General features: G+C 43.5%; 1 protein-coding gene across 1 annotated transcript in view; it reads left to right on the top strand.

Annotated features, from left to right (window-relative positions):
- aspscr1 (ASPSCR1 tether for SLC2A4, UBX domain containing) overlaps positions 1-13496 on the top strand; it is a 60590-nt gene that overhangs the window by 1087 nt on the left and 46007 nt on the right. The window contains exon 3 of the mRNA XM_084319338.1: positions 2892-3006. Coding sequence (XP_084175464.1) covers positions 2892-3006 — 115 coding nt within the window. The remainder of the gene's footprint in view (positions 1-2891; positions 3007-13496) is intronic.

Here is a 13496-nt window from a genome sequence, read left to right on the forward strand (position 1 = left end):
GCGCTTAGCAGGCGCCCCGACCGAACTGTAGGAGTCGCTGTTTACAACGACCCGGACCCACCCCGCCAGCTTCTCCCACCCTCTAATACTGCCAATTGTATTAGTGTGAACGGCCAGCCAAGCTGGTGACAACGCCGGAGCTGTGAGCTGGATTCGAACAGGCGAATCCAGTGTCTCCGGGGTTGGTGACGAACGCAATTTCCGCTACGCCACCTAACTGCAACATTTATGTGTTTGTGAGCAAATCCCAATCAACCCCTCAACACTCTGCATTCTCACTATTAACACTCAATCGTCTGCATCCGTCAGCATGTCCCCATAGCCAGTACCAAGTGAGCAACATTGATTCAAGGTCCAGCCCTCTGATCCCTCTAAAAATGTACACGATCAAAATGCTGGTTCGAACGCTAGGGTTTTGCTGTCCCAGTAGGCATTGCGAACGGCCTACTGCCTCGGTTCCTCAACACAAGTGTCCGTTTCTGATGCGTCACTAACCCTTCAAATTGAGCGTCGTTCAGAGTGAAGGCCAACCTAGGATGGCTTAGAGTAGACGACAGAGTACAGCAACTTGCAATGGGCCTGGTCTACAAGATACACTACACCAGGGGTTCCCAAACTTTTCAGGCCAGGGCCCAGAAAATAAGGCGTCAGAGAGCCGCGGCCCAATGCACATCGTCAGGCTTTTTTTTTTTTTTTTCTCATGCGACCGATTTTTTAAGCCAAATATCACTTCAATCCTATTAAGTTAGTTCAAGTTAGTTATTCATTTATATGTGCTATTTATGATAGGGCTAACTTGTTGCAAAATAATAATGATAATAATAATAATAATAGCCTCATTAAAATACTATTGTTGCTTCGGTTGTTTTCAGCGTTTTATGTGCATAATCTGTTATTTAGTTTGAAATGTTCGTTGAAATAAGTAGATTTTTAGTTTTTGTTTATTTATTAAGTTAATATAAAACCATATAGTCAGATTTTAGAATACAACTAGAAACACTGTCCTGGCCTGCTTCTAAGTTCAGTGACCTGACAAAAAAAAATAAAAAATAAAATAAATATTTTTTTTTATTTTTTTTATTTTTTTTATTTTTTTTTTTAAATCATCTCGCGGCCCACCCGTGGCTGCTCGCGGCCCACCTTTGGGTCGCGACCCCGACTTTGGGAACCACTGCACTACACGACCAAGGTACCCATGTACATGTCAAAATACTTCCCAAAGGTCAGTGAATACCACGATCACAACACCAGAGGGAGCTCCACAAATCATGTTAAACCCAGATTCGGCTCAAACAAGGGACTAAACACGTTTCGCAATTATGCCACATCAATGTGGAACGCCCTACCCAAAGCTGTAAAGGAATGTGAATCACTACCCACCTTCAAAAATACTCTCAAAGAACACCTACGGGAGACTGCAATTCGAAACTGGCCCCTACAAATGTCCTAACCCAGTTGTACAGTAAAGACCAAGTATGGCTTTGTCAGTATTCCAATGTACAGTGTCCCCCCCCCTACCCAACCCCCCCCCCCCCCCACCTCCAATGCACAGCCCCACCCACCCAACCCCACCCCACCTACCCAACCTCCTCCAATGTACAGTATCACAAACAGTACTGTATCTGCAAATCTGGTATGTCATAAATGTATAGATGTAGCAGTACTGTCTATCTGTATGTCGTGTGTGTCATATGATGAATTGAAAATGGGGGACCCTGATGTAAACAAGACAAAAGTCTTTCTCTGGTCTGCATCCCCTTAACAATTGTATGTAATAATTGAGCTGTACTGTACTGTACCCATTCTGCAATCTGTTAATAAACTTTTCAATCAATCAAGGGGGAGTGTTCTGTGGGTGCTGTGGGGCCAGGTACAGGGGCTTGAATTCCTGGATACATTCCGTTTGTGGCTTATCCCAGCACAGTGATTCAAGCACTTCCCTAGTTCAACGTTCAAGCACTTACCTGGGTTTGACTTTGCCCCACAGAGGAAAATGGCCATAATGACATTTGAAAGCAGTCTTTTGTTTGAAAGACACAGACAACGGCAATTACAACACACTGAATACTGTAGACAAGTTGCTTTCACAAAGAAAAATAAATCATAAAGAAAACTTTCCCTCCCAGCTATTGCAAGAATGCTAATGCAGGAATAACAACAAATACAACATACAAGTTATTTTGTCCACGAATAAAGGTACTTTCACAGACCACACAGACTTGAAATATATATCTTAATTTTCATCTTTTGCAAGTAAAAGTAATAGTTTGAGTAGCGCTGTGAAATTGCTTTTATTCTTGGACGTTGATTACACCTGAAATCACCAGCACCTTGAAATAAATACACTGCACAGGACAAGGCCTACTCTTTGGCTTGCAAGTTATTTATTCTGTTTCCCCATTCGTCAGCCCTGCACTCACTTATTTGCTTACTTACTGAGTAATCTTATACATTGTAGTGCTTGAAGTTCACAAGGCTGCGTACAAGCTGTAGTGCGAATCTTGCCAGCAGGCATGAATTAAAAGTATTGTATTTGTTAGTATTGGTATTCCAGTAGTGGACACAGTTGTAACAAGATATTAACACAACAGGAATAGCAAAGAAATTAGAGTTTTGTTCTGCTTTGAGGAAGTAACCTGCAATATTATGTCTGTCTGTCTGTGGCTGACTGTCTGTCTGTCTGTCTGTCTGTCTGTCTGTCTGTCTATGGCTGACTGTCTGTCTGTCTGTGGCTGACTGACCGTGTTGTAAGGGAAAGATGCCGTGAGTGATCACTCAGTGATACTGCAGTGTGTTGTCATCTGATGTGAGTGACCACAGGCGTAGAGCCATTGTGCCGTTGTCCTCTAAACTGCCTATTCACTAACACTGTCTGTCCATGCTTTTGACAGGTTTCAGAGGAATGTTCTTGACCTATCGCTACAGTGGCGGTTTGCCAGCGTGCCCAACAACGCGAAGCTGGAAGTGGTGGCGAGCAGCAGGAAACAAACTGCAGCTGACAGCCAGGTTGGTCGAACAGATCATTCCCATCATTCTCATTAAACTCACCATCATAGCTATTAAAGTTTTAGGAGGCCCACCTGACTGTTGTTTCCAGACCACCTCAATGCTTTCCTCTCTGTGCATGAGATGAGGCATTTGAATGATTTCTAATAGCGCAGTTTCCTGGCTCAGGGCTCTTCTGAATTTACATTTGTTACAAAAGGTTGGTTTGTGTTTCTGTGAGTTTTCCTCCTATATCCCCTCAAAAAAACAACACGTGATAATTTGTTTATGGTACCACTTCAATGAACACATGTGTTCATTAGACAATGAGAGAGTCATCAATAGGGAGCCATTTGTGCTTGCTTGTCTTTTTCTATGTGTAACAGAGATCAAAAAAATATTTCTGGAATGAAATAGCTGCACCTGATAAAGAGGATGGGGGCATTACTGCAGGCCCCCCACAGGCCCCCTGGTGCTCATCACTGCTGTTGACCCTGCCTGGTGCTCTGCTCATCACTGCTGTTGACCCTGCCTGGTGTGGCCCTTCCTAATTACATGCAGTTCATATCTTCTTTCTTATTAAACTAATATATATATAGTAAAAGCAACTCCTTCTCCACAAAAGAACCTCTGCATTTAGATTCTGACGGGGTGAAATCCATGATGAAATCCTTTTTTTTAAACTTTTATTTATAGCATTTTCAGCTTTTTCTGTCCATGCAGGACCGATAGAGGGAGAGAGGGAGAACGGGAGGAGAGGTAGGGGGGAAGACATGTGGCAAATGGTCGCCGGGACTGGGAAACGAACCCGGGACGACCACTTTGCGACTCAGCTCGCTATGTGGTGTGCTACTGGAGCGCCCCCATGATGAAATCCTTAATGTTGTTATTTATAGGCAACTATATGCAGCCCAATGCAGTCGTGGGTAGTTTATTTCAGTGCATAACGTTCAGCCACAACGTTAATATTTCCTCTCGTAGTCACTTCAGCAACGGGTCTTTTCCAGACTTGGAACAACCCGTCCACTATAGTCCTACACAGAGGGATTGATATCCAGAGCAAAGTTACCAGACTGCCCACAACTCTTTCATTACACCGGTCCGGAATGAGACAAAAAATAGCTGCACATAATCCTTTTGCATATCTGTAGATACTATTATCTATATCTGTACATATCCCATACCAACTCTTACTAGTTACGCTGCTGGCCAGTATGACTACTACCTTATTGTCTTTTATACCTGTACCACTGTACATATTGGTATTACAACTCTGTACATACACCTGATTAGCACTACAGCCAGTAGTACTAATTTATATATTTTATACCAAGTTTAATCACCTGTACATTATGTTACTGTCGCACTTTACTGTTACATTTGCACTCTGGTTGGATGCCAAATGTCTTTTTGTTGTACTGTACTTGTGTTGTATAATGATGACAATACATTTGAATGTAATCTAATCTATAAGAGCCACCTATAATGAACAATAGTTAATAATTGATAATAGTTTGTCCTCCTTATGCTTTCAGCTAATACATTGAAGGCAAAACATTATTATAATGTTTTTAACAAATACTATTTGAATTAGCAATTTATTTTCTCCCCGCTCAACCGTACCGAATTGAAAATCATGACCCCCAAAGCTCCTCCCAACAGCTTGTCAAAGTGTCCTTGAGCGAGACACTTAACCCTTAACTGCTCCCAATGAACAGGTTGGCACCTTGCATGGCTGCCTCCGCTGTCGGTGTGAATGAATGGGTGAATGTGAGGCATAAGTTGTAAAGTCCTTTGGATAAAAGATGTTATGTAAATGCAGACAATTTACATGAATTCAGACCATGAATCCATGCAAAGTATATGCATATTGTAAAAATATATACATACTGTATATTCTTATGTTGAAATAATATGTTTTTTTATGAAACCGCACCATGGTAATTGGATTACAAGATAACAACATAAAAAAAATCACCTTGTAATTTGTACTGGTACGGACACGTTGTGCGGAAGAAAGCAGATGACTGGCTGAAGGCAGTAATGTCGATGAGTTTAGAGGGGGCAAGACCCATTGTCTAGCCAAAGAAGACCTGGCAGATGACGTGTCGGCTGACATGAGAGCGTTCAGCATCGACCCGGAGGTGGCCATGGTGAGGATTCAGTCCAACCCAGCGGCGTCTGGACAGAAGACTTTAAACAGATGATGATGACTGGACAACAAAATATCTCAAATACCTATATACCACCAAACTAAGAGAAATAATTGTGATACGATACTTGATATGGCCATATCGCCCAGCCCTATGTGATACTGGGGCCATAGAATAGAAATCCTTTAATCGTCCAGCCCTATGTGCAAGTCATTTTAAGGGGTTGACTGAAAGGACAGATAGGTTTGTAACAAATCAAATACGTTTCTTAAATAAGTCCTGCAATAGCACCTGAGCCTTTGATATATAGTGTTGGAATGGGCTTGTAAAGTGGACCTGGATAAATCATCCACATGTATTGATGTGTAATGTGGTCATTATGATCTGTGTCCGTAAAGCAGCATGTGGCCGAGCTGTGGTTTCCTGTTGCATCATCATGCTCATAAAGTAACCAGTGAAAACACTGCTGCTTTTAATCTGCTGTACTTGTCCATTGACTGATTGTTGTGAATACCTCACATCTTATGCATGCACGCGCAGGCCCCCACACACACACACACATCAGATTTATACCACACACACACACACACACACACACACACCTGTACTCACTCTCTCTTTCTCATCTCATTCTGCTTCTGATCTGGTGTGTGTGAGTGAGATATTTTGTAAGCATGTTTTATGTTGACGCATCCAAGGCATCCTTTTCATCTCTCCTGCTGTGCTGAGTTCTCTGTGTAACAACGCCTCTGACGGGTAAACAGACAGGGTCTGGACTGAGTGAGTCAGGGAGAGAGAGAGAGAGAGAGAGAAACTCATAGAGTATTGATTGAACGAGAGGGAGAGAGAAACTCATAGGGGTATTGATTGAAGTTGAACGAGAGAGATAAACTCATAGGGCAGGGGTGGCCAACCCGCGGCTCGCGAGCCGCATGCGGCTCTTTGCCCGTCAATGTGCGGCTCTTCCATCCATAAAAAAAAAAAAAAAGAATTTACTTTTTTTTTTTTTATGTCACTCATTCCATAAGGACGTAGAATAAACATTTACAATTTTTTTTAAATGGTCCATTTGCATGTTCTTGGTATCTGAATCTAGGGACATATATGGATCAGTGTCAGAAATAGTGTGTCTGTTACTAGGCTTGAGTAAATTGTAATGAACCAAAGGAGAATATCAATTCTATTTAAAAAAAAATGATCTTTGACTGTAAATAACACCATGCTAAAATTGACCAGACCTGAAAAATCTAAGCAAATGAATAAAGGGAAGATGATTAAACAGAAGGTTTTGTAGATACAGTACTGAATTCTGCCATCTTTTTTATAATGTAAATTTCTCCACCATTTTTCATCATATTGCAACACCGTTTTTTGCAAGACGTTCACAGAAAGGTAGAGAAACTAACTGCGTTCTGTTTTATGGCAATAACGTTCAGGTTTGTGGGAGATAATCCCAAAAAATAAGAGAAATTAAAAAGTAAATCCAGAAGTCAGATGATTGACAGGGGCTGGTGTGAGCTGGGTAGGGTAGTTTTTCGAAATTTGAAAGCCCTGAGTCTCTTCCTTCAAAAGACTACACTCACTTTTGGCTGTGCCACTTCCTCCTGTCAATATGCGCCGGTTTCCGACTCAATGCCCTGAGATTTCTATAATCTTATATTTCACTAATAACAGTTAAAATAATTGGTAAACAAACATAATGCTGAAAATATACACTTTTACTGTATATCTCTGGCTTAAGAGGTTAACCCTGTGAGGCCCAAATTAAAAAGAAATTAGCAACTTCAGAGGCCAGAGGGTGGGACATATAAACACATTTACTATCAAATAGCATTGTGAGGCTGAACAACAGGACCAATTGACTATACATGTGCTTAAAGGGGAACTATCTTATAAATGGCTTTTTTCAGTGTTTACCATTGTTTCTTAGCTATGTGGACTTATATTAATAGGATATATGTCTCTAATTCTCATATTGGCGAATTCTTCCAATTCTCCTCTCACAATATTCACCCTCACTGAACTGAGTCATCTGAAAATTTGCATATCTGTGATGTCAGAGATTTCTCAGCTGCATAATAATGTGGCAGTTGATGTGGCAGTTGGCACCAGGCCACACAGTGGTTGGAGCCCAGCCTCAAAACGGCTTAAGATCTTGAGGTAGAAAAATGCGGTTTTTAGTACTTGATTAGAAATACAAAACAATGCATTTTTTTTGAAAAAAACCTAGGTGTTCCATAGACTCACAGGAATTGTGTAAAAGTGCCCAAATAGTGAAAGAAATAGTAAAATAGTTCCCCTTTAACATTTTTTAAATAAACATAATTTTTTTAAATGGCTAAAAGTGATTTTGTAATTTTGCAACCGTGGGTCTCACAGGGTACTTTTAACCCTGTGAGGCCCAAATAAAAAAGACATTAGCAACTTCAGAGGCCAGAGGGTGAGACCTATAAACACATGAAGGGTGCCGTGACTGAAAAAAAAGGTTGAGAAACGCTGGTATATGGTGTGGCTCTTTGTGGTACCACAGTCATTTTTTTGTGGCTCTTAGTCTCTGACTGGTTGGCCACCCCTGTCATAGGGTATTGATTGAACGAGGGAGAGAGAGAGAAACATAGGGTCTTGACTCTTGATTGAACGAGACAGAGAGAAACTCATAGCGTATTGATTGAACGAGAGAGAGCAACTCATAGGGTATTCACTATTGATTGAACGAGAGAGAGAGAAACTCAGGGTATTGATTTGAATGAGGGAGAGCGAGCGAGAGAGAGAGAAACTCATACGTTATTGAAAGAGAGGGGGAGAGAGTCAGAGAGACTGGACTTGCAGACATGCCTGCTGTTATTTATTTGCAGGTTGAGCAGACCTACATGAAGGCTTTCTCTCCGTAAAGAGACTGAGCAACACAACCATTTGCCTGGTGTACAGCACATATGCTGGCAAATACAGGAAAAATAATGTGTTTGCATTTACACGACTAAAGATATAGCAGTAGAGCTGCCGCGGTATCGGTATTACCGCGGTATCGCTGTTACATCATGCCCACCGCAGCGTTGGGCTGAATACCGGCATCACCGCTGTTTTTTATTATATTATTATTATTATTACGCTCTCGTTGGGCTTGCGGCTCTGCAGATATACCCTACTTCTCTGTCGAGATTCCAAGCGACCCTATTGGGTACCAGAAAAGTCACATGAAACACTGCAGACCACTGATTGGTCAGAAGAGATACGCGTCACATGCTTGGAGCATCTTGCAGTGCTTTTACTTCCTGAATCTCAGCCATCACAACACGGCTAATAGTACGTTAGCTCCCACCGGAGACCGGAGTGGATTACCGACGCCGTCGCTCCTCAGGGAACGAGGCATAATGATTTTACTGCAACGAAATGTTATAATAAAAGCCCTTCGTTCTATACACTTGTCTGATTGAAAACTTTATTAACAGATCGCAGAATGGGTACAACTCGGCACGCTCTGAGCAAAGAAAGGAACTTAGATATTAATTGAGTAACGCTTGCCTTGCTATGGTCCGGTAAATACGAACGTGTAACTATACTAACGTTAATGCCACAAATCGAATGCCTTTGTAATCATAAGTAGTAACGTTATAATAATAAGAAGAAGAAAGGGTCGGGGGGGTAACCGGCGGGCGCGCCGCTACCACCCCTGCTCGCGACACCGAGGGGAGACTTCGAATCCGTGTTTCACTTTTAATAACGAATGCGTGCATGCCGAATCCCAAACAATATTCATGCTGCAAAGTCATCCTCTAAAGATAGACATTTAGACTAGAGGCAGGCTATATGCTATAAAGAGTAGACTACAAAAAAAATGCATTCAAACTTTTTTTTTGTGTGTGTGTGTGTGTGCGGTAATAACCGCGGCGGTAGGAAATATTTTGCAAATGTGTGCGGTAAGGAAAACATCAATACCGCGGCAGCTCTATATAGCAGCGATCTCTTCTTTAGATCACAACAGGGATTTGTACAGTAACTGGCGTATGTCTGCATACTGTATGGACAGGATAAATAGCACAAGTGCCAACCTCAAATCTGACTGTGATTTTGGGACCCTTACAAACATTCACCATGCATATATTTTATATTTATCTGAAAGATCAATGTATTTTCTTTCAGTTAAACGTAGTTCAAGCTCTGTCAGATGAACACAGCAGTCACTGGAGCTTCTCATTGTCCTTCACCCTCTTACTTGGTTTATTCCTGCTTGCTCAGGATCAAACTATACATTGTTTATAGGTTTACTGTGCACTGACTGACAACTGTTTTCAAGGCAACCAACTGCAGTTCAGCCCTGTAGCACCCGATAATGTAATAATTTCCCAATAATGTAATACCTCCTGAAAATGTAATACATTTGGCACTTAACTTGATTGAAAATGTAATAAAACCCAATCATGTAATAAATGTCCACCTTAGTATCCTTACTGATATTGTAATAACATTTTCACTGATAATGCAATACCTTATTACATTATTGGGAATTTATTAAATTCTCAGGTTGACTATATTTTCCACAACCGATGATGTAATCATTTTGATAATGATACTATTTTTTATTTGCAATCCAGAGTTATAGAGCTATCGCATAATAATATCAAGACTGTTTGATCAAACCCTTGATGGCTTGCAGCCATTTAGTCAACACGTGTTCCAAATTGTACCAGTGTTATTTACAGTTGAATCTAGTCCCCCCCCCCCCAACACACACACACACACACACACAGATGGAGTTAGTACATGGGTATTAAAGTCATGTGTTGCCAGTTCTGTCAGTCCATGTGCTTCAACCTCTTGAATTTCCAACACAACACTGCCTTCTGTCATCTACAGAAATTCGTAGTTGTGGTTAACGGATCATGCAAGCACGTCATACGTCTCGTTGTGGGCTGCATCACTAGTGGTGATGACAGACTACATGGAACCGGTAGCAGAGTTTGCGGAGTGGAGTTAGGTGAACAGTTTACAGTAGCTGATCGCCTGAGCTTCAAACCGATGAAGTCCAGATCCCTGGTGCTGAAAATAGGAAAGGCCATCAACAAGTTCTGCTTGGCTCATGGGCTGAGCTTGGGAAAGCGGATTCCCATCTAATACACTTCCCTTTTTTTTTTTTTTTTTTTTATTATCTTTTTCCCCCCTCCTTTTTCCTCCGATTTTCTCCCATCCCAATGTTAGTCGTTATGCCAATTCCCAATCCCCTTCCTGGTCGCTGCGCACTTACCCCCCACAGTCGGTCTGGGAGAGTGGAGGCTATCACGTGCTTCCTCCTACACACGTCTAGCCAATCAACCGCTTCTTTTCACCTGGCAGCGCGGACTCTCACTGAGGGCGTGTAACGTGTGACAACCCCGGAGCTGTGAGCTAGATTCGAACAGGCGAATCCAGCATCTCCGGGGTTGGTGACGAACGCAATCTCCGCTACGCCACCTGACCGCCCATCTAATACACTTCTTAATCCAGGCTGTCTATGATGTTTTACAAAGTCCATCCAACTTATTTTGCTGGGGGAAGTTGGAGTCACCCGCTTGTCCTCTGTGCCTGAAGAGAGTGACCCTGGAGCACATCTTCCGCTGCTGTTTGAAAGTCCCGGGCAAGGGGCGCTACCACTGCCACCATGACCATGGTTGCTATCGCACCAGCTAATGGGGATCCCTAATAAAATCAAATCAAATCAAATGACCAAGTCCTGATGGCGATAGTGGACACAATCTTCAAGCGCCTCCGCCCAGTGAAGAAGACCATCACCTTGGTCAGGCCTGGGGAGAAGCAAACATCAGCTGCCAGGACCACCTCCTCTAGCCTGCTGGCAACGGCTGGGAGCTGAAAGTTGACCCGGGGAAGCAACTGAAGTTCCCAGAAACTGTTGCCACAGCAACACTAAGGCCAGACATGGTGCTGATCTCAGAAGCCTCCAACGAGAGGAAAAGTACAGAGTACGCTGAGCTGGTGGAGGAATGCCGAAGCGAGCAGGGTGTGAGCAGGGTGCGAGCCCATGGAGGGTGGATGCAGAGGGTTCGCTGGCCTGTCCCTCCGCAGCACCTATGACATGCTGGCGAAGGGCTATCAAGTTGGCCACAGAGGCAGCAGAGGTTGCTTCAAGGTGGTTGTGGATCAGGAGAGCAGAGTCGTGCGTGGAGTAGTGCTACTTGGACACAAGCTGGGGCTTGATCAACTCCAGCTGGGGCTATATTTCAGGCTAAGCTTTTGAAGCTCATTTTGTTTATTGTTTTAGCTCCCCACTGCTAGTTTGTTTCATCACTTTCCCTGGCATTGCCAATGTACCTGATTTGTAGCATTTGACTGAAGTTTTATTCAAGTGAACTGCAATATTGTTTGGCAGGCATGTTTGGCCTCTTTACTCAATGTTGCATATTCAGAGAAGGTCTCATTTTAACTAAGTCAGAAAGTCTTCATTGATGGAGGATTTTTTACTTGAAGGAACAGTTCACTTTTACAACTCACCTCATGGCATTGGTTACTCACCTCCCATGTCAGTCCAATCCCAGTTGCAATTTGTATTCACTGTTAAAAAAAATTTCGTCTTCACCAAATCAATGGCTGGGCTCCGTAGGCAGCCCCTTCCTATGAAGATGATGGCTGACAACGTTGCAGTTGTTCTGAATATAGCTCTTAAATATAGTACAAAAATGCAAGAGTAAGATTCAAAATACAGCTATAAAAATAGTGTACAGTAGCAGCAGGAGACAACGTTGAGGTATCTCTGAATATAGCTCTAAATATAGTACAGTGCAATATAGCTCTGACTATAGTACAGTAATCATAGTGTGTGTGTGTAGTGTGCAAAGCGCAATGTGTGTATGTGCAGTAAATATGCATATGTGGGCATGTAGGTTGTTTGTTTTTGTGTGTACATCTGTTTACATTGTCTGAGTGACGGGTGGGCAGGCAGCAGGCTGTTGGCTTTATTTGTTCATGAGCCTGATTGCTTGTGGGGGGCGGGGGGGCACCAGTCACGGAGCCTGCTGGTTCGGACCGCGTGCCTACAGAATAGTTTGCCAGACTGCGTCAGCTGAAACACTTTGTGGTTTGGGTCTTTGATGATCCTGTGGGCCTTGCTGACACACCGTCTGCTGTATATATCCAGGATGGGGGGAAGCTCACATCCACTGATGTTCCGGGCCGTCCGCACGACTCTTTGAGGCACTTTGCTCGTTTGCGGGCAGAGCAGTTTCCATACCAGGCGGCGATGCGGCCAGTCTCTCGTGCCTCAGCTCTGTAGAACACCCTTAGCGTCTTGGGCCCCGTGCCACATTTCTTTAGACGCCTGAGGTCGACGAGGCGTCTCTGATGCTTCTTCACCACATGGTCGGCCTGCTCGTCCCAGGTGAGATTCTCGGTGGTGTGAACACCAAGGAACATGAAGCTGTTCACCGCTGACCCGTTGATGTTAATGGGGTCTAAATGGATGGGTCTAGCTTCTCTCTGCCTCTCCTGTAGTCGACAGCCAGCGCCTTGGTCCTGAAGAGAGATTGTTCTCTTGGCATCACTTTGCCAGGTTAATGATCTCTTCCCTGTAGGCTGCCTTGTTATTGGAGGTTTGACGTGTGTGTGTGTGTGTGTGTGTGTGTAATGGAAGCTACCTTCTGGGCAGAAAATCAGGCCAGATTTCAGGCAGCCTTCTAGGCCAGTTATAGATAATGTTTGCCATACTGTCATGCAATTTTACCGCATCAATCGTGGCAAATCGCATCAAGCATTTCTGATCGGCAACAATCACAAAGGAACTCAGCGGAATCCTGGAGGGACCGCTAAAGGCATTGAAAATCTATTCCTACCAAATCTGTCCAAAACAAATTGTGTGGGGGGGGGGGGGGGGGGGGGGGGGGGGGCAGCATGTGGTAGTCTACAGTACACCCTCCCCAGACCAACAGTAGGGCAGCATGTGGTAGTCTACACCCTCCCCAGGCCGACAGTAGGGCAGCATGAGGTAGTCTACATCCTCCCTAGGCCGACAGTAGGGCAGCATGAGGTAGTCTACACCCTCCCCAGGCCGACAGTAGGGCAGCATGTGGTAGTCTACACCCTCCCCAGACCAACAGTAGGGCAGTGCAAGAAAAGGAATTGGCAAAATTGCGGATTGACACTTTAAATAATCCAATTGTCACACTAAACTGAAAGGTAATATGTAAGTGCAAAACAAAACTTTTTTCTTTATCAACTTTTTCTCCCCATTTTCTATTTTTCTCCCATCCCAATTTCGTATTATCCAATTCTACCCTCCCCTGTCTCAAACGTTGTTAGACCATGCCTCCCACTGGTCGGCTGCAATGTGGACCAAGCCTTGCATCACGTGTCCCCTCCGGTACACGAGGAGGC

Source organism: Notolepis coatsorum (assembly GCF_963971535.1).
Source record: "Notolepis coatsorum genome assembly, chromosome: 7".
In the NCBI taxonomy this organism is placed as follows: Eukaryota; Metazoa; Chordata; class Actinopteri; order Aulopiformes; family Paralepididae; genus Notolepis; species Notolepis coatsorum.